This window comes from Aptenodytes patagonicus, chromosome 3 (assembly GCF_965638725.1).
Source record: "Aptenodytes patagonicus chromosome 3, bAptPat1.pri.cur, whole genome shotgun sequence".
Classification (NCBI taxonomy): Eukaryota; Metazoa; Chordata; class Aves; order Sphenisciformes; family Spheniscidae; genus Aptenodytes; species Aptenodytes patagonicus.
Window position 1 is genome coordinate 92,306,427 of NC_134951.1, and position 21,994 is coordinate 92,328,420.

General features: G+C 42.7%; 2 protein-coding genes across 5 annotated transcripts in view; one reads left to right on the plus strand and one right to left on the minus strand.

Moving 5' to 3' along the window:
• Window positions 1–3,081: 3,081 nt before the first annotated feature.
• Window positions 3,082–17,664, minus strand: TFB2M (transcription factor B2, mitochondrial). 2 transcript variants are annotated; one of them, XM_076334235.1, is made up of 9 exons: window positions 17,310–17,664; window positions 16,215–16,303; window positions 11,651–11,804; window positions 11,119–11,267; window positions 9,462–9,551; window positions 8,140–8,202; window positions 6,669–6,820; window positions 5,179–5,246; window positions 3,082–3,629 (listed from the first exon to the last, which is right to left on the minus strand). In XM_076334235.1, the coding sequence occupies exons 1-9, from the start codon at window positions 17,632–17,634 to the stop codon at window positions 3,574–3,576; spliced, it is 1,146 nt and encodes a 381-aa protein (XP_076190350.1). In that variant the 5' UTR covers window positions 17,635–17,664; the 3' UTR covers window positions 3,082–3,573. The 2 variants fall into 2 exon arrangements, with proteins under 2 accessions (XP_076190350.1, XP_076190349.1); XM_076334234.1 differs by lacking the exon at window positions 3,082–3,629 and having other exon boundaries at window positions 4,644–5,246; window positions 17,310–17,662.
• A 96-nt stretch (window positions 17,665–17,760) lies between these two features.
• The window catches only part of CNST (consortin, connexin sorting protein), a 50,411-nt gene continuing 46,177 nt past the window's right edge, over window positions 17,761–21,994 (plus strand). For 2 of the 3 annotated variants that reach the window (XM_076334230.1, XM_076334233.1), the window contains exons 1-2: window positions 17,761–17,901; window positions 19,804–19,900. The gene's annotated coding sequence lies outside the window, so the exon portion shown is untranslated. Of the gene's footprint in view, window positions 17,902–18,704; window positions 18,777–19,803; window positions 19,901–21,994 lie in introns of those variants that run through there. The other variant, XM_076334231.1, reaches the window with a different exon arrangement.

A 21,994-nucleotide genomic window follows, 5' to 3' on the forward strand; every position in this document is an offset into this window, starting at 1 on the left:
TACTGATGCCATTGGCCTTCTTGGCCACCCAGGCACACTGCCGGCTCATATTCAGCCGGCTGTTGACCAACACCCCCAGGTCCTTTTCCGACAGGCAGCTTTCCAGCCACTCTTCCCCAAGCCTCTAGCGTTGCATGGGGTTGTTGTGGCCGAAGTGCAGGACCCAGCCCTTGGCCTTGTTGAATCTCATACAGTTGGCCTCGGCCCATCGGTCCAGCCTGTCCAGGTCCCTCTGCAGAGCCTTCCTACCCTCGAGCAGATCAACACTCCCGCCCAACTTGGTGTCATCTGCAAACTTACTGAGGGTGCACTCGATCCCCTCATCCGGATCATTGATAAAGATATTGAACAAGACCAGCCCCAAAACTGAGCCCTGGGGAACACTGCTCGTGACTGGCTGCCAACTGGATTTAACTCCATTCACCACAACTCTCTGGGCCCGGCCGTCCAGCCAGTTTTTGACCCAGCGCAGAGTCCACCTGTCTAAGCCGTGAGCCGCCAGCTTCTCCAGGAGAATGCTGTGGGAGACGGTGTCAAAGGCCTTACTGAAGTCCAGGTAGACCACATCCACAGCCTTTCCCTCGTCTACTAGGCGGGTCACCTGGTCATAGAAGGAGATCAGGTTGGTCAAGCAGGACCTGCCTCTCATGAATCCGTGCTGGCTGGGCCTGATCCCCTGGTTGTCCCGCTCATGCCTTGTGAGCGCCCTCAAGATGAACCGCTCCATAATCTTCCCCGGCACCGAGGTCAGTGCTGAGGTCAATTATTCAACTAAATAATTAGTTGAAAGCTTGTAAGCACAGACAGATCTTTTATGAACACATAGGAATCTTGACGAGGTCTCTTCACTTTTAATGTTGGTGTGCTAGTTAAAAATTGATTCTAGGATGTAAAATTAAAAAACCCCACCTCACTGCAGAAGCATTTTAAGCACAAATTCATAATAAATTTCACTCACAGTTACATAGATTTCACCTGTTGATTTTTTACTATGAACTTTACAAAAACTTTCTACTTTTATTTGTCTCAAACACATTAATTTCCTTCAGATGGCAGAAACAAGCTTCTGAAGTACATCAGCATATTTTCTTAGCTGTTTGTCTATTTGGCGTCTTATCAACAGGATCAACTACATCTAGTGTTAAAGTCTTGCTTACATTATGAGTAATTGACTGTTCCATTTGGTGTATCTTAACTACCCCTGATTTCCCTCGGGCTTCGTATGCTTGTTGTGTGTTGTGTTCTATCAGCTGGGGACAGCCAGTGTGTCTATTTTTAGCAGTGGCATGTTAAACAGCATACACAAGGAAAGACGCAATAGCTATTGAGCAAGGATACAACGTGAGTGAATAAACATCTCCCACTGACTTGTCCTTTCTAGAAAAGTTACTTGTTATTTCCATTTTCTCAATGTTTACAGAAGAAAGGTACAGCTTTGCTAATTAAAGGCTTGCGAAGCTTAGATTTGAGTTTTTAATCTACAGCCCCAGAGATTGCATTTAGCCTGCCAGAACAATTAATTCAACATGTTTCTCAGGAAGCCTCAGGTTCTTCCTATCACACTTACACATCTTAAACTACACCACTCAATCTGTTTTCGAGTTTTATGCTGATATTTCTATCAACATTATCATTATTACCTGCAAGGCTAAGCTGTAATTATTAAAATGTCCAATGCTGAACAAGCCTAGTAGCCAGTATATACACATTCCACCTTAACAGCCCCTTACCTCATCATCCACTGTGTTAATTAGTACAAGGTCACAAACCCTTCTTCTGGATCAAAAGCGAACTACTAACTATAGAATCCAGCTTGACTGATCTCCTAATTCCAAGTGGCAAAATTTCTCATTAACTGGGCATCATAAGGACCAAGTTTCTTTCTGTTTGTATTTGTGTTTGCTATGATTTTAATATAGTTAAGTAGTAAAACTTTAGGCAATTGCCATCAGAGTCATGTAATTTTCTTTTACAGGCAGATGGATGGCACAAATGATGAGGGCCATCAGAAAAGACTTAGCACCTCTGAAGTTACAATTAATATACAAACTATGATATATTGGTGCTTTAATATGGCATGCCAAAAGCCATTTTCTTGGCAACTCCTCTAAGAAACAGTATTTGAAGAGTGGGAGCAATACTTAAGAGTTCTACTTGATAGATGTATCGTGTGGTTCATGTTTTAGAGGTTTATGAATTAAATTGGTCTTGGGGGGAAAAAAAAAAGGAAAAAAGAAAAAGAAACCACAACCCCACAGTCTGAAGATAACTGAAAGGAATATGTTATACTGTGACCTTCTATTAAGTATGTTGTATGCATGTTGTAACCTTCATCTCATCCAACATCACAGATTCAAAGACAGGAAAACATAGGAAGAAATAAATCTGCCCCAAAGCTTGCAGCTAATTAATGTAATTTTAAAAATCTATTACTTTATATCTTATATATAAATAGTGTCATAACACAAAACTATTTAAAAAACTGAATTGTGCAACATTTTCAAATGAATGTGCTAATTTCAAAATACTTCTTATTACTTACTGTATCTGGCACAGTAACTCACTCGCAAATTAATGCACTTTCAGAAATGGGAAACTTTGCTATCCCACCATGATAGAAAAGTAGTTCCTGTAAACCTTTTGGTCTCAAACTTAGCATGAAGACCTTCTCTCCTGAGGTCTAGCATTTTAAATTTTGAGTGAATTTGCAGTTTTGTTTTCTCTTTGAATAGCATTTTTGAGGATTATTTAACTGTAAATATTAACCTAAATTTATATACTGTTTTCCTAGTTGCAAGTTCTGTCTTTGCATTTACATGAATCAAAAGTAACTGAAGAGATGTTGGCTCAATTTTCCATCAACATATCAAGGAATATGGCTAAGGCAGATATGCAAAGAAAAGGAACACAAGTAGGACAGGATTAGTTAAAAATAATAACAAAAATGCATGAGAAGCCTTTATACACAGTTTAAAATTTTGGTGAAAGTTTGCATTCAATATTATCCTGCAGAAGCTGTAAACCTGCAACAGTAGGAAGTACTGAATGGATAGCATCAATTAATCAAATCCATAGACCTACTTCAGTTTCACTCCCTTGTATTTATTCACGTACACCAGTAATTTTCCCTTTTGTTCCATCTCTCATCAATACCAAAACCATTTTTATAATGACAGCCATTGTTCTCTTCATTTCACATTTGTGATCAGGGCTAAACATACTGCTTACACTTAAACTTAATGGTAGAGTTCTGGTTAGCATTAAATCTCCTCATTTCAAGTCCCCAGTTACACAATATTCCTTCCACTTACAGACTCTTGCTGTTACCTTAGGAGTCTCTCCATTGGCTTAGTAAATGCTGTTTTCCAACAGCATCAAAAAATCACAGCAAATAACTTCCTTTTTTTCAGTTCATGTTTGAAATGTTATCTGCAACACAGTTAAAGAAGTTTATATAGACAGTGGTGATCTTGTATTTTATGCATAGAATACTTCTCCTGGTATGTTGATATAAGACATCTTGCTGCAACAAGAGCAAGGTATTTGATTCAAGGTGGTGGTGGGGGGCGGAAATCAGCCCAGGAGACGCTGCATTCTTGTAGACCAGTAGATAAGACAGTTACCATCTACTGAGATTGAAAAAAAGTGGAATTGCTTCTGTTAATGCAAGTTTGTCATTCATTGTCAATTTATAATGCAAGTTATCTGAAATAGTAAGAGATGTAAACAGAAAGCAAGCCTCAAATCTTCAAGACCTACACCAGAATACCAGTAATGCTCTGAGACAGACTGCAAATTAAACCTCAGCCTTTCCAGTAGTTTCATCGCAACATTACAAAGGCTTATCAGCAGCTTAGATAGTTGCAGCATAGCTAGCAGAGTGAACTGAGGCTGCTTGAAGTCAATTTTTCTTCTGCAGCAGGAACTGCAGGAGGAAGACAGAGATGAATGCTTGTCACATCTATACCTCGCATTATGCTTAAGAAATACAATTCTGTGTTTGCATCGTTTTGATCACTGCTGTTTTCCAAAGCCTGAAAATAGCCATTATTTTTGGCCACAGCTCTTCCCAGAGAAGACAGTATAGAACACAGAACCAGTACAGCCTGCCAGCACTATCGGACAACAACAGAACAGTTACATGCTAAGACAGGAAGAGAAACTAGGAACAGGTTGCATTATGGAGTACTATGGCTAAAAAAATAATTCTAATAGCATATAGTTTTGAAGTAAGTTATTTTGTACATATAACACACATTAAACAAATACATATTGACAAAGGTTGCAGGTAAGATGATTTTTTTTTCCCCAAACTGTTTATACAGCACTGAATGTTCTGGTGACTTTGTTTTGCGACCTAAAATGTGATAAAGCCTATATGCATATAGGTGTTTGCATATTGTAAACTAGAACAGGCTGCCCAGTGTTCTTTTCAAATGTTCAAAGAAAGAATTGTTACAACTTTTTTTCCCCCAGAGATATAACAATCTTTAGTTAAAAAAAAACCAAACAACTCTCAGTTGATGTTTTATCATGCTGTCATTACCTTGTCTTCTATTAACCCACCACTATCAATTTATTGATATTATGTTGACTTTAGACTGCAAGGTTTTTAGATTAGGAGACAATATAACAGATTCAGTGGTTGTGAAGACCTATGTATTTTGGGAATCTGTGAAAGGGCATTCAAATCACTGAGCACTAAAATACAAACCACACAAATAACGATATTTGGTCTGTTATTTTTTTCAAATGTTGTAAATATACAGAGTGTAACAAAAAGTTCCGTTTAAGTGGTACATCCAAAAGCAGCAGGTCACTAATATGCTCCTGGAAAAGATGCAACGTTTGTCCATTCTAGATAGGATTGCGATCAAATAACTGTGAATCCGTTACTTTCATCCTGTGTAGAAGGGCTCTTGTTACTTGCTAAATTTATTTTCCTGTTTGGACAAGAAATCATCTAGCTAACAGTATCTCCGATTTTATTTAAATCATTTCTTAACAAAGTAATCTTCCAGAAGCAAAGGTGATCTTCCAAAAGACAGCAGTTTTAGATTTATAAGTTTATGTTCCTTATACTTTCCAAGACTTCATCATGGAACCAGGTTTCAGTAAACATATTAGAGTTTTGCAAAGCCTCAAAAAGACGCCTATAGTCTTCTGGGTATAACTTACGTGCTTCAGCATTTTTTGGAATTTCTAGCTCTCTCAGTAATTTGCCACCACTGTCCAAGCTCCATGAACTGAAACAAACAAACAAAAATTGTAATAGAGCATTTCTTTCTGTGAAAAATTAAAGAGCAAGAAACAGTATCTGAAGGTCCGTTTCACTCTTTCGCAGCTTCTAGAAGTTGTTAAAGACTTCCTACAACACAACTTATTTTCAATCCATACTGCAAACAGGAAGAAACCTCTGCTAATAAGACAAACAAGTATGAAATAAAGCCCCCAGCAGACATAGACAATACCAAACCACCTAAGCCTCCTCATTAGAGGGTGGGTGCCCTCCCTCCCTCCTCTGTCCCAACTGCATAAGTCAGTAACAAACATTACAGCATAAAAAGGGGTTATTCTTCAATGCCTGGGAAATTAAAGCCAAGGTCATCTTCAAGAATATGATTCAGTATAGCATGAGTTAATGTAACTTACACCTCCCAGGTATTTTCTTCTATATATAAACAGATGTATCCACTGTCTCCCATCTACATCACTGCTATGAAAACTAGACCTTTTATAAATGTGCATATAACTATTTCCCAGACAAAAAAAGGGTGTATAAATACACAGAAGATGCACATTAGAAGCCTTCAAAGTTAGCGCCACTTCCTGGCTGAAGGATTGAGTGGAGATTAGGTACACCACTGAGCTTTAAGAAAGAAATCCATTAAGGCTCTTCGCACTTGTCTTGGCTAAATGAGTTACTGGAATTTATTAGGGTTTTGGGGGTTTTTTTTCCCTTTCTGGAAATTAACTTCCATAAACCACTACCAACAAATGAGAAATATATTAATTATTTTCATTAACAAGATGAAGTCAATGCTTTTCAGACTGCAAACACTTCCCATTTATGGGAAACAGAAATCTACTGATCATTAAGCAAAGTGAATAGCTCCAATGTAATATCAAAAATAATAATTAGAGTTGCATAATTGGTAAATAAGTCTAAAGCTTAATTTTTTAATTAGATAACAGAAAGCCATTTGAGGACATTCCCACTCCACCTTCAATAACCTTCAGCTGTTTTCATTAGCATTACTTTGATGTCTGTTATAAACCAAAACTCTTTTTCAGCTTTTAATTTCTATACCTGCAAAACTCTTGGTGACTTTATTATTATGTCTGTAAGGTGAGTGAAAACTTCTTGCCAATACATGACCTCACCTCCATCGGAGGTACAGACAATTACTGCATATCTACATTCTAAATACTTGTCGACCTTCCTGTCAAACCTCAAGTTTTTATCATCTGTGAATACAGTCCAGGAACAGTCCCCGAAATACTGTATTGTGGGTTGCAAAAATGAAATCTTCTAGTCTACATGTAGATAATGAATTAAAAAAAAAAGCTGTATCTCAGCTGCAAATAAATACTGCTTTGAGAACATATTTTAATATTTTCCTATATTTCTCTGAAGAAAAAGTATAAAAGCTGTAATTCTTTCTTACTTTAATCTATCAGTAAGTCTAGACTTGGGTTTAGCAAGACACTGTTTCACCATGAAAATAAAGGTAGCTGAATTTGTGGGCTTCAAGCCTCCTGTAAACAGATTTTGCTGAGGAGTCAGTCGTACCAAACATAAATGGTCATTTGGCAGCCACTGCAAGAAAAACAAAACAAGCCACTGAAAAGTCATTTCAAGACAGTATCTGTCTTTAGCTAAGAGTAAGCATTTCACCTGCGCCACCAGTAACATTTCTTAGAGTTTTAGAAGTCTTAACAAAACGATTTCATTGGAAACTGTGGCTTTAAAATTTTGTTCTAGAGCGAAGGTGCTTTACCTCCCCCCGCCCCCCAAATAAGAAAGAAAATAGGAAACAAAACAGACAATACTATCACTTCGGTTTTATTTTTATTTTTTAAGACTGGACTTTCTTAGTTGAAATAGACAATACAGGCTTGATGCAAGTTTTCAAGAGATTATATGGCCTATAATATTCCTGTAGTATGCAAGGTATCAGATCTACCTGCCTTTTGTATATAAAGACGGAATTATTTGAGTGTAACACTAAGACAATATTGCAACTTGAAGATTTTATGAAATTGGGAGGGGATGGAGTTTTTAACTGAAATAAATGTACTTCTGTATTGGCAGCAATGGATATATCATCCAATAGATCTCACATTTGTCCTTCTCCTGAGGCTGTCACAATACATCTTACATAATCCACCTGACATGCCTCTCTACATGGCTTTACAGCAACACACTTAAGTGTGTAAGGCACACCCAGTCACTTATATTCACTTATATTGTACAGTAACGTTTCAGACAACACTCAATATACTATTGTGGCAGTTTTCTGGGGAGAGTAAAACCGAATATTAAGTATACATGCTTTTATATTATTGGAATTAAATAGAAATATTCTTATATTATTACAAAGGAACATCATTACTTCTCTAAAAGAGAAAAGTAAAGAACTTTACACAGGGTATTTTTCCACTTCTCAAATTTAAGCTTTGAGACTCGCACCTTTCAGCAATTAACTAGCACACGGAATTTACACTGGACATGTGAATAACCATTTTAATCAAAACCAGCAGCATGCTGATTGTGCTATTAGTTGTGGTAACACTTGTTTTGTTCAAGCACGTAGGCGTGGCCCTGTCAGTAACTTATTTTGAAAAAGACTTTACCTGTTCACATCCCTTTATGCTGTTTATTCACTATATTTTTTCCATCATAGACAATAAAGATACTAGTTTATTTCAGTTTCTAAGCTAGTAGCAATTCTTCACCCCTCTTCTGATGCATCTACATGCTGCCCATAAGTTTTAATTAGAAGAACACTTAAAAAATACACTATTCACAGCCAAAAAACCATACGTGTAAATGCTGTTATAAAGTTATTTTAACCTTTAATTAAAAGTGGTTTAGCTGTATCTCCAGAAGGAGAAAAGTGCACACAACAATCTTACCGTGCTTTTTGGTACCGCCAGTCCCCCATTTTTCAAATTAGTTACAAATGATGACCAAGGTTCCTATGGGAAGGAGAAAATATATTACAGAATTAAAGTGCTTTGTTAGAATTTGGAAAAACATTTACCATCAATCCTGTCAAATTATAAGTTTACCCCGATTCTAAAATTTACTGTAAAATCATAAAATATATTAGAACTAAGGGGGGGGGGGGGAGGGGGGGGAGAGTCAAGTAATAAGCACACAAAGGCCAGACTTGAAAATGTTATTTAATCACATTCCTGACAAAGTATCTGATTAGCACTGGTAAATTACTTATAATCAAATAACTTGTACATATTACCATACATTAGTGGGGCTACCTCCTGGTTTCAAGTTCAAAATTTGAACCAAAGCTAAAAACTGACAGCTGACCGTAACAGCTGCTGTACTGAGTCCAAACAAAAGTCCCAGCAGCTCAATAACTTGTCTCCTGAAGTAGCTACAAGCAGATGTATAGCAAACACTGTATGACCAGGGCATGCATATGTAGTAAGTTCCTTGAGCATCATCTTATTCTTCAACTCCTTAATATTTACTTTAATATACACCTCGTGGTGTAAGGTATTTGGAATACAATAGATAGTTAAACTTTTAATTTCAGATTAGCAAAACATTTAAACTATGAAGGTAGGTTCCTAGAAAAACAGAGTACAAACAAAGATAAATCTAAACAGGATAAAGTAAGTGAAAGTCGATGGCCATGTGCTCATGTGGAGGTAGGGGGACAACATAAAAAACTTTTTAAAACTAAACCATAGCATGCTTGACAAGCTAAGACAGTTACTGATTAGCAGGAGGAGCAGGCCTGCTTAGAACATAAAGGCACCAAGACTGAAAAACATATTTCTACTGAACACAGCTCAGAAAGTCGAAAGCATACATGATGGCAAAATGCAGAGGACATAACAGAGAGCACACTATGACAGATTGGAAGAGCAGTCTTCTAGTCTCACACAACCCCTAGCAAGATGGAAGAGACTCACTTGTTGCGCAAACATCTCCTTCTTACCTACCAGCTTCTGAGAATAAATGTTTTTGAGTGCAGTGGCTTGTAATGAAAATACTGACATCATAGTTAATAATGATGCTGCTTAAGTGACAGAGTTTGACACAAACATGACTGTTTCAGGTTTTTACATCCAAAAGTTTCCAATAGTTCTCCAACTAATTTAAATGTCAAATTAGCTTCCAATTAGTTTACGATAGTAAAACACTATAAACCCTTTTCTAAAAACATGTCCATAGCATTAGACCGTGTCAGCTGGTACAAAAGACTTACCGTGTGCAGTAGCTGAATTTCACATCCTACTTGCCAAAGTACACTAAGTGCTTGGTAAGCCCTCGCTTCCCCAGGCTTTGCTGTTAATACCTAATAAAATGGCAAAGAGCGAGCAATTTTGTTGCAAAAACTAAGATTGCTTCTTTATCTAAGCAAATCCTTATATATATAACAAGTGGTAAGAAATTCATAGTTAAGTCTAAAATTCCAAGGTAAAGTTACATTAGGCCTCAAATACACACTTTGTGCTATTTCAGTGTATCTTGTCAGAACACATGATTAGAAGACGTTATGGCAGTCTAAGTAATTCTTCGCAGCAGTTATTTGGATAACTGAACTGTGTAGGAATTTCCAGCTTTTACTTTCTGGTCCCTTTTAAGGCAGAGAAATTTCACACAGAAGAGAAACAGGGATCATATTTTGTATAAAAACCATAACATGGGCAGAGTTATCAGCTCACACTGATAAGATAATATTCCCAATAAGGCACACAAGCAGAGTAAGCCAAACATCAGGTGACCTCACTGAACATTAAGCAGCTTGCGCAGTCATCATCCTGATCAATATTACAGATCAGACAACTCTTAGGCAAGAAAAAAAGAAAAACTTGTCATTATTCTCAAACAGGGCAAAGAAAGAAGTAAATTGTAGCAGGAAGATTTAACTTCCCATAACAGATTTAGAGCGCCTCGTCATATAATCAACCAAAAACCAAAAAGATTATTCTAATTGCTTTTACTTAGGTACACAACTCTCATTTAACATGGTTCACAACAAAACCAGAAAACTTAATAAAAAACACAGTGACTGCATTAAATGAACAGACTGCCCCCTATTTGCTCAAAACTCTGGCCATAAAACATACCATTTAAGTGGGTATTTCAGTGGTGTCCAACCTGTCATTTCACAGAAGAACACACTTAAGACAATTTTTTTCAGTAGGGTGCTAGACACAACACAGGCTGCGTAAGCACACCTGGAAGTCTTTGCTTACTTCGAGTAACTAAAGGTTTGTGGCTCTGTATGAATCTCTCAGTTTCACAGAAAGAAAAGGTACCCTTGAACTATAAGTACAGTTCTAGAGGTTTGGGACAGCATAAATTAGGAACACATAACCCAGAAAGCTGCTCTGCACCTTAGTGTACAGAACCTTAATAAAAAGGTGTGTGAATCACTCATACTTTGCCTCAGTTTTTTTCCCGTACTGCATACAAAAGTGGCTCAAGAGGGCATCAAAAGATGCTCAAGCGCATCTCACTGAGTATGGTATTTAGTAACTCTGAATCCTCTTCACGAGGCGTTTTGAATTCAGTCTTCATTGACTATTACCTGCAACTAGTAAACAATTTTGTTGCACAAGCACATTACAGAATTTAAGCACCTCACAATTTACAATGGAAAGCAGCTAGTCTGCTGCTGCGTATCCTTCTCAAGGACCAGCCTTCACCTTTGTAAGATTTGTGGTTATAGGACAATGGAATGTTTCTTGACAGTGCTATTACTGCATAAAGAGAACAAGTAGGAAACAGACAAAACTTAACAATTCTGGCAGAAAAAGAAATTCACTAGCAAAAACATTAACTATAAAACATAAATGTTTTTGTGTTCTGTGAAGCGCTACTTATTCTTTACTACCTGTAAAATCTCTTACACGCACCTGGTACTCTTTTTCGCTTATAAAGATGTTGAGTTCTGCTCTTCCGTATCTGTATATGGAACTGCATTCATACAGGGCAAAAAGAAGCCTCCAGAGTGTGTTCCTTTCCTTTTTTTGTGGTAAGATTCCAAAAATTTTCACAGGTACATCTGTTTCAACAGTGTGTAAAAGTATCTTTAAAATTTTGCAATCTCATTAATGCTAATGTCTAAACTACAAACAATTAAGAAAAGTCTGTCAGCTCATGTTGTTCAAGAATGAATACAATTCAAGCTTTAGTCAAAGCTAAGCCCAGTTTGCATTAGACTAAACCTTTAATAAAGACAAGCAAATAGCTGAGATTTCATATTGCCACACGGGTTTTTTGAAGCTATCAAGAACCTAAATAAAGCTGAAGTGTAGGAAATAATATCCATTAATCCAGCATATACGTTAAATAGAACATATACCTCAAGCAAATCCCAAAGATTTTGCCAAACTGCCTATGCACCCTTCCAATGTATTTGTAACATGTGTGATCATATACATATACCTGCCCTCCAAGGAACTGCTGCTACACCCATGGTTTCAAAAAGTTTGTCAGAACACATAGCAGGTGGTTTCACCGTTCCAGTCGCCAAAGGATCCAGTCTGAAGAAGTCACCATAAATTACCTTTAATTGTCCATCCAGGCTATTCTCTAAGGACTGAATAAAATTAGTTTCAGTTGAAGAAATCTGGATGCAGTAACCTATCTTGCAAAACACCCAACCCAAACAAACAAAAAAAATGTTCAAGCACTACCTAAAATTGCTACACAGTCAACAAGAGTCAAGTCTCAGAGCTGCTTCTTACAGCTGATAAAAAGAATAGCTTCCTTCGTTGTGCCGGGCATTTTGACACGTTTGTGCTGCTCAACTGGAGCTTTGAAACACATTCTTAAATTAGTAAGATGTTCTGCAGTGTTTTGCAAAAAAGCTATGCTCAACTAAGCAAACCACTGCATTTAATGATTTACAACTGGAATTCTTCATATATGCACAACGAATGCCTTTTAAACACATTTTAAGACAGGTGAAAGTGAGTCATTCCAAACTCCTACTTTACAGCATTGTAACACAATCCTTCTAGTGCAACTTCTGCAGCTATGTGTCTGACTACCTTTGAATCCACGCGAAGCCAAGGTGAACAGGAGAGGACAACACATGTGTGTGTCTTAATATTACCAGTCAATTGCAGGACAATAGATTAAATAATACCATGAGACAATCAGAATAACCAAGACTATTTTTACAGATTTCTGACAGCTACCTAGAATCATAGAATCATTAAGGTTGGAAAAGACCTCTAAGGTCATCGAGTCCAACCGTCGACCCAACACCACCATGCCCACTAAACCATGTCCCTAAGCGCCTCATCTACACGTCTTTTAAATATCTCCAGGGATGGGGACTCCACCACTTCCCTGGGCAGCCTGTTCCAATGTTTAACCACTCTTTCAGTAAAGAATTTTTTCCTTACATCCAATCTAAACCTCCCCTGGCGCAACTTGAGGCCATTTCCTCTCGTCCTATCGCTAGTTACTTGGGAGAAGAGACCGACACCCACCTCACTACAACCTCCTTTCAGGTAGTTGTAGAGAGCGATGAGGTCTCCCCTCAGCCTCCTTTTCTGCAGGCTAAACAACCCCAGGTCCCTCAGCCGCTCCTCATAAGACTTGTTCTCCAGACCCCTCACCAGCCTCGTTGCCCTTCTCTGGACACGCTCCAGCACCTTGATGTCCTTCTTGTAGTGAGGGGCCCAAAACTGAACACAGTATTCGAGGTGCGGCCTCACCAGTGCCGAGTACAGGGGCACGATCACTTCCCTCGTCCTGCTGGCCCCACTGTTTCTGATACAGGCCAGGATGCCATTGGCCTTCTTGGCCACCTGAGCACACTGCCGGCTCATGTTCAGCCGGCTGTCGACCAGCACCCCCAGGTCCTTTTCTGACAGGCAGCTTTCCAGCCACTCTTCCCCAAGCCTCTAGCGTTGCATGGGGTTGTTGTGGCCGAAGTGCAGGACCCGGCACTTGGCCTTGTTGAACCTCATACAGTTGGCCTCGGCCCATCGATCCAGCCTGTCCAGGTCCCTCTGCAGAGCCTTCCTACCCTCGAGCAGATCAACTACCCCAGAGCAGCTCCCGCCCAGCTTGGTGTCGTCTGCAAACTTACTGAGGGTGCACTCGATCCCCTCATCCGGATCATTGATAAAGATATTGAACAAGACCAGCCCCAAAACTGAGCCCTGGGGAACACTGCTCGTGACTGGCTGCCAACTGGATTTAACTCCATTCACCACAACTCTCTGGGCCCGGCCGTCCAGCCAGTTTTTGACCCAGCGCAGAGTCCACCTGTCTAAGCCGTGAGCCGCCAGCTTCTCCAGGAGAATGCTGTGGGAGACGGTGTCAAAGGCCTTACTGAAGTCCAGGTAGACCACATCCACAGCCTTTCCCTCGTCTACTAGGCGGGTCACCTGGTCATAGAAGGAGATCAGGTTGGTCAAGCAGGACCTGCCTCTCATGAATCCGTGCTGGCTGGGCCTGATCCCCTGGTTGTTCCGCTCATGCCTTGTGAGCGCCCTGAAGATGAACCGCTCCATAATCTTCCCCGGCACCAAGGTCAGGCTGACAGGCCTGTAGTTCCCCGGATCCTCCTTCCGGCCCTTCTTGTAGATGGGCGTCACATTGGCAAGCCTCCAGTCGCCCGGGACCTCCCCCGTTAACCAGGACCGCTGATAAATGATGGAAAGCGGCTTGGCGAGCACCTCCGCCAGCTCCCTCAGCACTCTCGGGTGGATCCCATCCGGCCCCATAGACTTGTGAGCATCCAGGTGGCGTAGCAGGTCATTGACTGCTTCCTCTTGGATTACGGGGGGTTCATCCTGCTCGCCGTCCCTGTCTTCCAGCTCAGGGGGCCGAGTACCCTGAGGGTAACTGGTCTGCCTGTTAAAGACTGAGGCAAAGAAGGCATTGAGTACCTCAGCCTTTTCCTCATCCTCAGTGACAATGTTCCCCCCCGCATCCAATAAAGGATGGAGATTCTCCTTGGCTCTCTTCTTGTCATTAATATATTTGTAAAAACTTTTTTTGTTGTCTTTAACGACAGCGGCCAGATTGCGTTCTAGCTGGGCTTTTGCCTTTCTCATTTCTTCTCTGCACGACCTAACGAGATCCCTGTACTCTTCTTGAGTCGCCTGCCCCTTCTTCCACAAGTGGTAAACTCTCCTTTTTTTCCCCGAGTCCCAGCAAGAGCTCCCCGTTCAGCCAGGCCGGTCGTCTTCCCCACCCGTTCTTCTTACGGCGTACAGGGACAGCCTGCTCCTGCGTCTTTAAGACTTCCTTCTTGAAGATTGTCCAGCCTTCCTGGACCCCTTTGCCCTTCAGGACTGTCTCCCACGGGACTCTCTCAACCAGCGTCCTGAACAGGCCAAAGTCTGCCCTCTGGAAGTCCATGGTTGCGGTTTTGCTGGCCCCCCTCCTTACTTCACCAAGAATTGAGAATTCTACCATTTCATGGTCGCTAAGCCCAAGACGGCCTCCGACCACCACATCTCCCACCAGTCCTTCTCTGTTTGTAAACAGTAGGTCGAGCGAGGCACCTCCCCTGGTAGGCTCACTTACCAGCTGTGTCAGGAAGTTGTCTTCCACACACTCCAGGAACCTCCTAGACTGCTTCCTCTCTGCCGTGTTGTATTGCCAGCAGACGTCCGGGAAGTTGAAGTCCCCCACGAGAACAAGGGCTAGCGATTGAGAGACTTCTGCCAGCCGCTTATAGAACGCTTCATCCACCCCTTCATCCTGGTTGGGTGGTCTATAACAGACTCCCAGCAGGATATCTGCCTCGTTGGCCTTCCCCCTCATCCTTACCCATAGACACTCAACCGTACCATCATCACAATCGTTGAGCTCTATACAATCGAAACACTCCCTAACATACAGGGCAACCCCACCGCCTCTCCTTCCTCGCCTGTCCCTTCTGAAGAGTCTATAGCCATCCATTGCAGCACTCCAGTCATGAGAGTCACCCCACCATGTTTCTGTGATGGCAACTAAGTCATATCTCTCCCGCTGCACAATGGCTTCCAGCTCCTCCTGTTTGCCGCCCATGCTGCGTGCATTGGTGTAGATGCACTTGAGCTGGGCTATCGATTTCACCCCAGCATCAGCACGCCACCCCTAGGCTCTTCTCTAGTGAGCCTGCTTTTATCCCCTTCCCCCTTCGAACCTAGTTTAAAGCCCTCTCAATGAGCCCTGCCAATTCATAAGCAATGATCCTTTTCCTCCTGTGAGACAGCTGGACTCCATCTGCCGCCAGCAGGCCCGGTGCCATGTAAACCTCCCCGTGATCAAAAAAGCCAAAATTCCTCCGATGGCACCAGCCCCTGAGCCACGTGTTGATCAGGTGTGTTTTCCTGCTCGTTTCAGTATCCTTCCCTGCCACTGTAGGGATAGAGGAAAACACTACCTGTGCTCCCGATCCTTCAACCAGTCGCCCCAGTGCCCTGAAGTCCCTTTTGATCACTGCAGGACTTCTCTCTGCAACCTCATCACTGCCAGCCTGTATAACCAACAGCGGGTAGTAATCGGAAGGCCGTACCAGACCAGGGAGCTTCCTAGTGATGTCTCTGACCCACACCCCAGGGAGGCAGCAGACTTCCCTGTGGGACGGGTCCGGTCGGCATATAGAGCCCTCTGTTCCCCTCAGCAGGGAATCGCCTACGACAATTACCCTCCTTTTTTTCTTAGCAGAGACAGACATCCTGCTTAAACATACACAACTACAATGACTCTGATTAGTATTAGCCTCAAATTTATGCATGAAACTATTCATAGGAAGACTATGAACTTGAATTCCTGCATACACAAAATGTCAAATCAATTGATTATAAAATAGTCTGTTGCCGAACGTGCAATGTAAAACCAAACAATACTTACTATTATTAAGCATTATTTCAGATGTTACAAGTAACAATCACTGGCTAATTCCTTTTCGATCCAACAGTTATTACACAGTTATTAATTTCTTATTTTCCCTTTAATTCTGTTTTAGAAATGTACTACTAAATCAAAAGTGTACCTGTAAGTTTGGAAGAAAAGCTGAGTTACTTTCTAGAGCTACCACTCTAACACCTGCATTGAGCAGAGTTCGGGTCAAGATTCCAGGACCTGAAGGGGGGGAATAAAAAAAAAAAAAAGAAAAAAAGTGCATTTTTTTCTAAGTGATTTCCTTTAGTGACTTTCCCAACACAACACTTGGGATATACCACCTTCAACAGGAGACAACTTGTGTTTGTTTAAACACACTTCAAAACAAGAGTTAGAAAAAAGATTTATACGCAGCCTGCCTGAGATTGCTCAGTGAATTACACTAAGCACAGCATTACAGTTAGATACTGAGGAACATTAGATATAATGTTTCAAGTATTTCTACTACTTCTTCTTCTGCCAGCAGAAATATTCTTTGAAACCTTACCCATATTATCTCTACAGGTAAAATACCCTGTGCAGAAATGTAAAAAAACCACATTAAATAACAGCAGAGGGCTACCTATGTAATGGCCCACAGTCTTAGGCATGCTTTTACTGACAGAGATAAAGTTCGCCTACAAAACCAGATATATTACCTGGACAGAAATTTACATCTCTACTTACTCTATAGCCAAGTTTTAACACCAGTGACTCAAGTCTTCAGACTGAACACTCACTCATGCCCCCCGAAGCTCTGTATAAATGGACCCTCCCGCCACCTACCCCAGGCATACCGCAGTGCCGCGGCACCCAGGCGGCCCTGCCAGTCGCCAACGCCCGCCCCGGGAGGACACCAGGCTGGCGAGCCGGGGCAGCCCCCAGCACAGATCCCCGCTCCGGCGGGCCCGAGCGGCGCCGTCACGTAACGGAGCCGCTACCCCCGCCCGAAACCCCGGGAGAGGCAGGGCCCCGTCCCCTTCCCTCAGCACCGCCACCTCTCCGCGGCCCCGGGAGAGCGGAGCCGGGGGCCCATTACTGCCGGTGGCGAGGGCAGCAGCTCACGCTGATCTCACAAGGTCACTGGGACACGCCGAGCAGCGCCGCGTCCCGGCGGCCCCGGGGACGGTGAAGGCCCGGAGGGGCCCACGGCCGGAGGGCTGCGGGAAGGCTGGTGGAGGACGACAGGACCCTCGGGGCAGCTTACCGGGCGCGCACTCGAGCAGGACGGGCTGGGGGCCAGGGCTGGCTCCGGCCTGCAGGCAGCGCTGCACGGTGCGGGCCAGCTGCGGGCAGACGATGAAGCGGCGGAGCGGCACGCCGGTTCGCTGCACCTGCTGCACAAGCCGTTCCGCCTCCGCCGCCTCAGGCACCCGCAGGCCCGGGCTCGGCCACTGCCCCGCCGCCCGCCTCGCCGTCACCCAGCACGGCGGCAGACCGCACAGCAGCGGCCGTAGCCCCGCCGCCAGAGCCGCCGCCAGGAGGCGGCGGCAGCAGCCCGCAGCGCCCGGCGGGGCCCAGCCTGCAAGCATCACCACGCCGCCACAACCGGCCCCACACTATCAAGCACCGGGTGCGCGACTGCCGCGGCAACGGGAACGTCACTTCCGCCTCTCCCCGGCCTCTCTAGCGCTCTTCCGCTCTATCGTCGGAGGTCTCTCGTCCTGCTGCCCTCTCTATGGTGCCAGCCCTGCACCGCTGGGAGCCTGCGGCAGCGGCGGCGCGGCAAGACCATCCCCCTCACCTCCACGCCATGCCGGGTGGCGGGTCCCGGCCGCCCGAGCCGCAACGGAGCTGAGGTGAGCTGACATGGGCTTATCCCCGAGAGGAGGAGGGGAAGGGGAGATGTTTCCCCCGGTGCCGCGCCACCGCCGCCGCCGCCATCCGCTCGTCCCGGCCGCGACCTGGGGCTACGGGGGGGCGAGGGCCGCCGGCGGGAAGGTGCCGTCCCCGCCGCCTCGCCTGGCGAGGCGGCGGGGACGGCACCTTCCCGCCGCCCGCCCGGCGGCGGCGGCGAAGCTCCGCCGTGAGGCGAGCGAGCGTGCGCGGGCGGCGGTTAAAACGGCCGCGGCGCGCGGCGGCGGGAGGCCAGTACCGGGCGGGCTGAGCTCGCTGCCCGCCTCAGCCGGGATGGCAGGTGCCGGCGCTGCGGCTCCTTCACCCGAAGCGGTGCCCCTGGAGCAAACCGGAGGGATGAGACGTGCGGCGGCCGTTCGCCGTTCAGGAGGGGGAGGCTTCGGCCGGCAAGAAACGCTCTGCCGGGCGCCGGTGGAGCGATGTCTGCTCGGTTTGTTGGTGGAAGTCCCGGGAGCTACGTATTTAGTTTGAGGTTTGCCTGGGTGTTTCACGGGAGTCTTTGATCTCCGCGTCTGCAGCTAAAGAGTCACTTCGGGACTCGATTCTATGTATCGCCCTGCCGCCCACAGCAGGTGCAGGATCCTGCTCCGGCAGATCTCCGACATCAGTCCTTGTCGGCTTCTTTCTGCCCGACACCGTCTTGCAATTACGGTTTAGGTAAAACCAGTAATTCAGTAGCAGCGACGTTGTTCCTTTCAACGATTTCCCTAATGCCTTAACGAGAAATAACTTTAGAAACATCTTCAAAACGTATTCAAGTTCTGCGAAACTGGAGTTCGTCCTTCAGGGATACTGTGCTAAAACCTGTCGGTGGCGGGTGAGTGGCCGTGGTGTGATGGCGTTCCGGGGAAGGGGAGAGAGAATCCTCCCAAACGTGTTTCCCTGCTCCGTGCCTAGTTTGTGTAGAAGGCGAGAGTGATCTGGCCATCATAGAGTAGACCAGTCTTCAAATTAACGGCTCAAACGTAGACTTTCTGTATGATTTTGTGCAAATTGCTTAATTTCTTATATCTCGTTTCTCTGTAAAGTGGGAAATTAACATGCGCCTACTTACTGAACAAAGTCATTTTGTTTGACATATCTCTATTAAACAGAACCTGGGACAGAAAATTATGGCTTTGCTCTTCTCTGTTTGGTGGATCTGCATGTAGCATGAAGAGGGGCTGGGCTGAATTTAGGAAAGATTGCAAATGCCTTGTCGAGTGCAGCAGTTCTTCGTAGCTGCAATTTATTTTTAAATACTCTGCTCTCTTACACGGAGTGCTGTAATAGTCTTCCCTGTGCCTTAAGGGAAATGGACAGACTGTTCAGCTGGATGATGGGATAGACCTCAATCCATTTTTAAAGTGGACTTTGTGTTTTTAATAACTTTTTTTCTCTCTTACTAATTAGTCTGATAATTCAGTAATTCATAGGACTTTTAGAACATCGAGCAGAACTTGGTTTTCTAAGAGCAAGTGTTTACTAAGGTCCCAATTCAGCATTCCTTATCAAAGTTTATTGATAGCTATGGCCACAGAAAGGTTGGGTATAGTTACTATATTACCATGTTGTATTCCATATATTTTAAGGTTAATTAAAGAATTTTGGATTTTTTTGTTGCCGGTCAGAGCACTCAGGAGTGCTAGGATCATCTTTAAATGGGCTGTTCAGAGTAATTGAGATTATTCAGAGGACTGTTTGCTAAGTAAAGCCAAAATGCCCTGACGTTCTTCATACACTAGAAATGATACACTTTTCTTCATATTTTTATTTACTTTCGGTTAGCACTTGCCTGCATTGAACTATAGATCTCTATAGGATAAATTTATGATTTTTTTAAAAAATTTTTTTCCCCTCCTTAGAACTGCCAGATATATACTGAACCTTGCATGCATAAAGGACTACCTCTGTCTGACGTGGTCATTATCCTTGACAAACTGTTGAAACCTTAGGAAAATGGTAAGTTTTGTTCATTTTTTGTTCAGAAATTACAATGTAGAAAATTGTTTAATACATTAAAGTGTATCCCGAGGACATTTGAACAGTTACTTTTAAGTTAATGGCTGATTATGGCATATATTTTCTAGTTTAATCCAGCTGTTGCCACATGCAAATATTTGAATTTACACTCTTACCTCATAGAGCCTTATGGCTTTGTAATTTAAGTGCATTGTTGGGTGCTCTGAAATTATTGTTTCCTCCTAATTATTGTTTTTTGAAATAAATCAGAGAAGGAATCAAAAGGGTTACCTGTTTGATTGGATTCCAGCCTATGCTTGAACCAAAAGAGCTCATTAGTTGTATGGGTCAAAAAGATCGGTAGAGAGATATATTTCTTCTCAATGGTTCTAAATGTCTTTTGCATTTGCTTTTATTTGGCTCCATTTAAAGTTTATTTTTTAAGTTAATATTAAAGCATTAGTCTTTTAGTATTATTTTGCTATGTATTAACCACTTAGCTGTAGTAAGTATTGACAAGCATTTCTGCATTTCTAAGTAAGGGGGAAAATTGCAGTAGTACATACATCTTGATCTCAATTTTTCAAACTCTTATGCCCATACTTCATTCTAAGTACAAATTCAGTAGAATTCCTATCTTGCACAAAAAAACCCAGGAGGTATGTGAATAGAAATTTGCAGGATCGTAATTTTTCTTGTCCTGGTAGTGATACTTATCATTAGAGTCTCCTATTTGGCTAAGAATACAGATTAAGTTTGTTAGCATATAATTGTTCCAGAAACTCTTTATCTTTCTATTTTATTCACCGTATCCCATTTTATCATTAACTCATTGTAAAATGTAAGATTTACTCTTAATATTGATTGTTCTCTTTTTTTTTTTCCCTAATTATGCATATATTGGAAGGCTGATCTGTTACCAAATACCACCTCTAGTGTGAATTTAAAAAAAAAAACTTACAACAGAACTGATGTTCGGAAAAAGAGCTGAAAGAATCACTTAAGCATATTAGCTTCAGTAATGTGAAAATAAAGTAACCTGCTACATGCTTGAATTGGCAGAAACACCTCTGTGTCCTGCTGAGATGCAGGATGTCACAGAATTATCTTTTTCACTTATTTTATTCAGCATACTTCAATAATCTTGTTGTAATACTTTGGATGGTGACCAAGTAAAATGGTAGAAGGAGTGGTAAGAGATTTCTTCAAAAGTACTGAAAGCGCTGTGCACTCAGGAATATAGTCTCAAGGAGGAATTATTTTTTAAAAATTAGTCAGAAAGTAGCCTCATTCTTTTGTCCTGTTCCCTTGTCATTGCTGTCCCCCACTCCAAGCCCATGCATGCACAAAGGAAACGTCCCAAGGACTGGAGTAACATCTAATCCTATGCCACAATCTGGTTTGAGATCCAGTAAGTTTGCAACCTGTGGGTTGTACTGGACATCTTCCTTCAAAGTGAAAATCGGTCTTTATAATGAGGTCTGCAATTTTGTATTTAGAGCCACTATGCTCTATAAACCTTAACTTAACTGCTTTTCTATGTGTAATCTGTTGACAGTGAAAAATGGCTGCACACTTGGATTTGGTGTGTGTTTGTGGAGGTTTTTTGCTGTTTGGCCAAGCTATTAGTAGTAAGGGAAATAAGAATCCAAGGCTCCTTGAAAGCCTGTCTGCTCCATGTGACAATGTAGCTTCCAGCCTAGCGCCGAAAACCGAATTAATAGGGAATTACTGTCCATTAAAAGTGGGCTAGATCAATTGTCCAGATCGTTGGAGAGTGAGTGCTCAGGTACCAATTAAGTGAAACTGTCAAGTTAGTTCTCCTTTGAGATTGTTTCTGAGCACTAGGTGTATGGTCATGTATGTTAATATAAGCTTATTTGAAAAGAAATTATGTTAAACCACTCCTCCTTTGCTATTTTTGTGTTGTAATAACATGCTCTTTAATAGGAAGGCATTTTCACACCAGGTGCAGATTGACTTTGCAGTCTTACAAACACTGCAGCAAAGTTCACAGCTGACAAAAGAGCCATTCAACACAAAAATAAACATTTTTAAATGAGCTGATGCCTTGAATTCTGTCCCTACTGATGC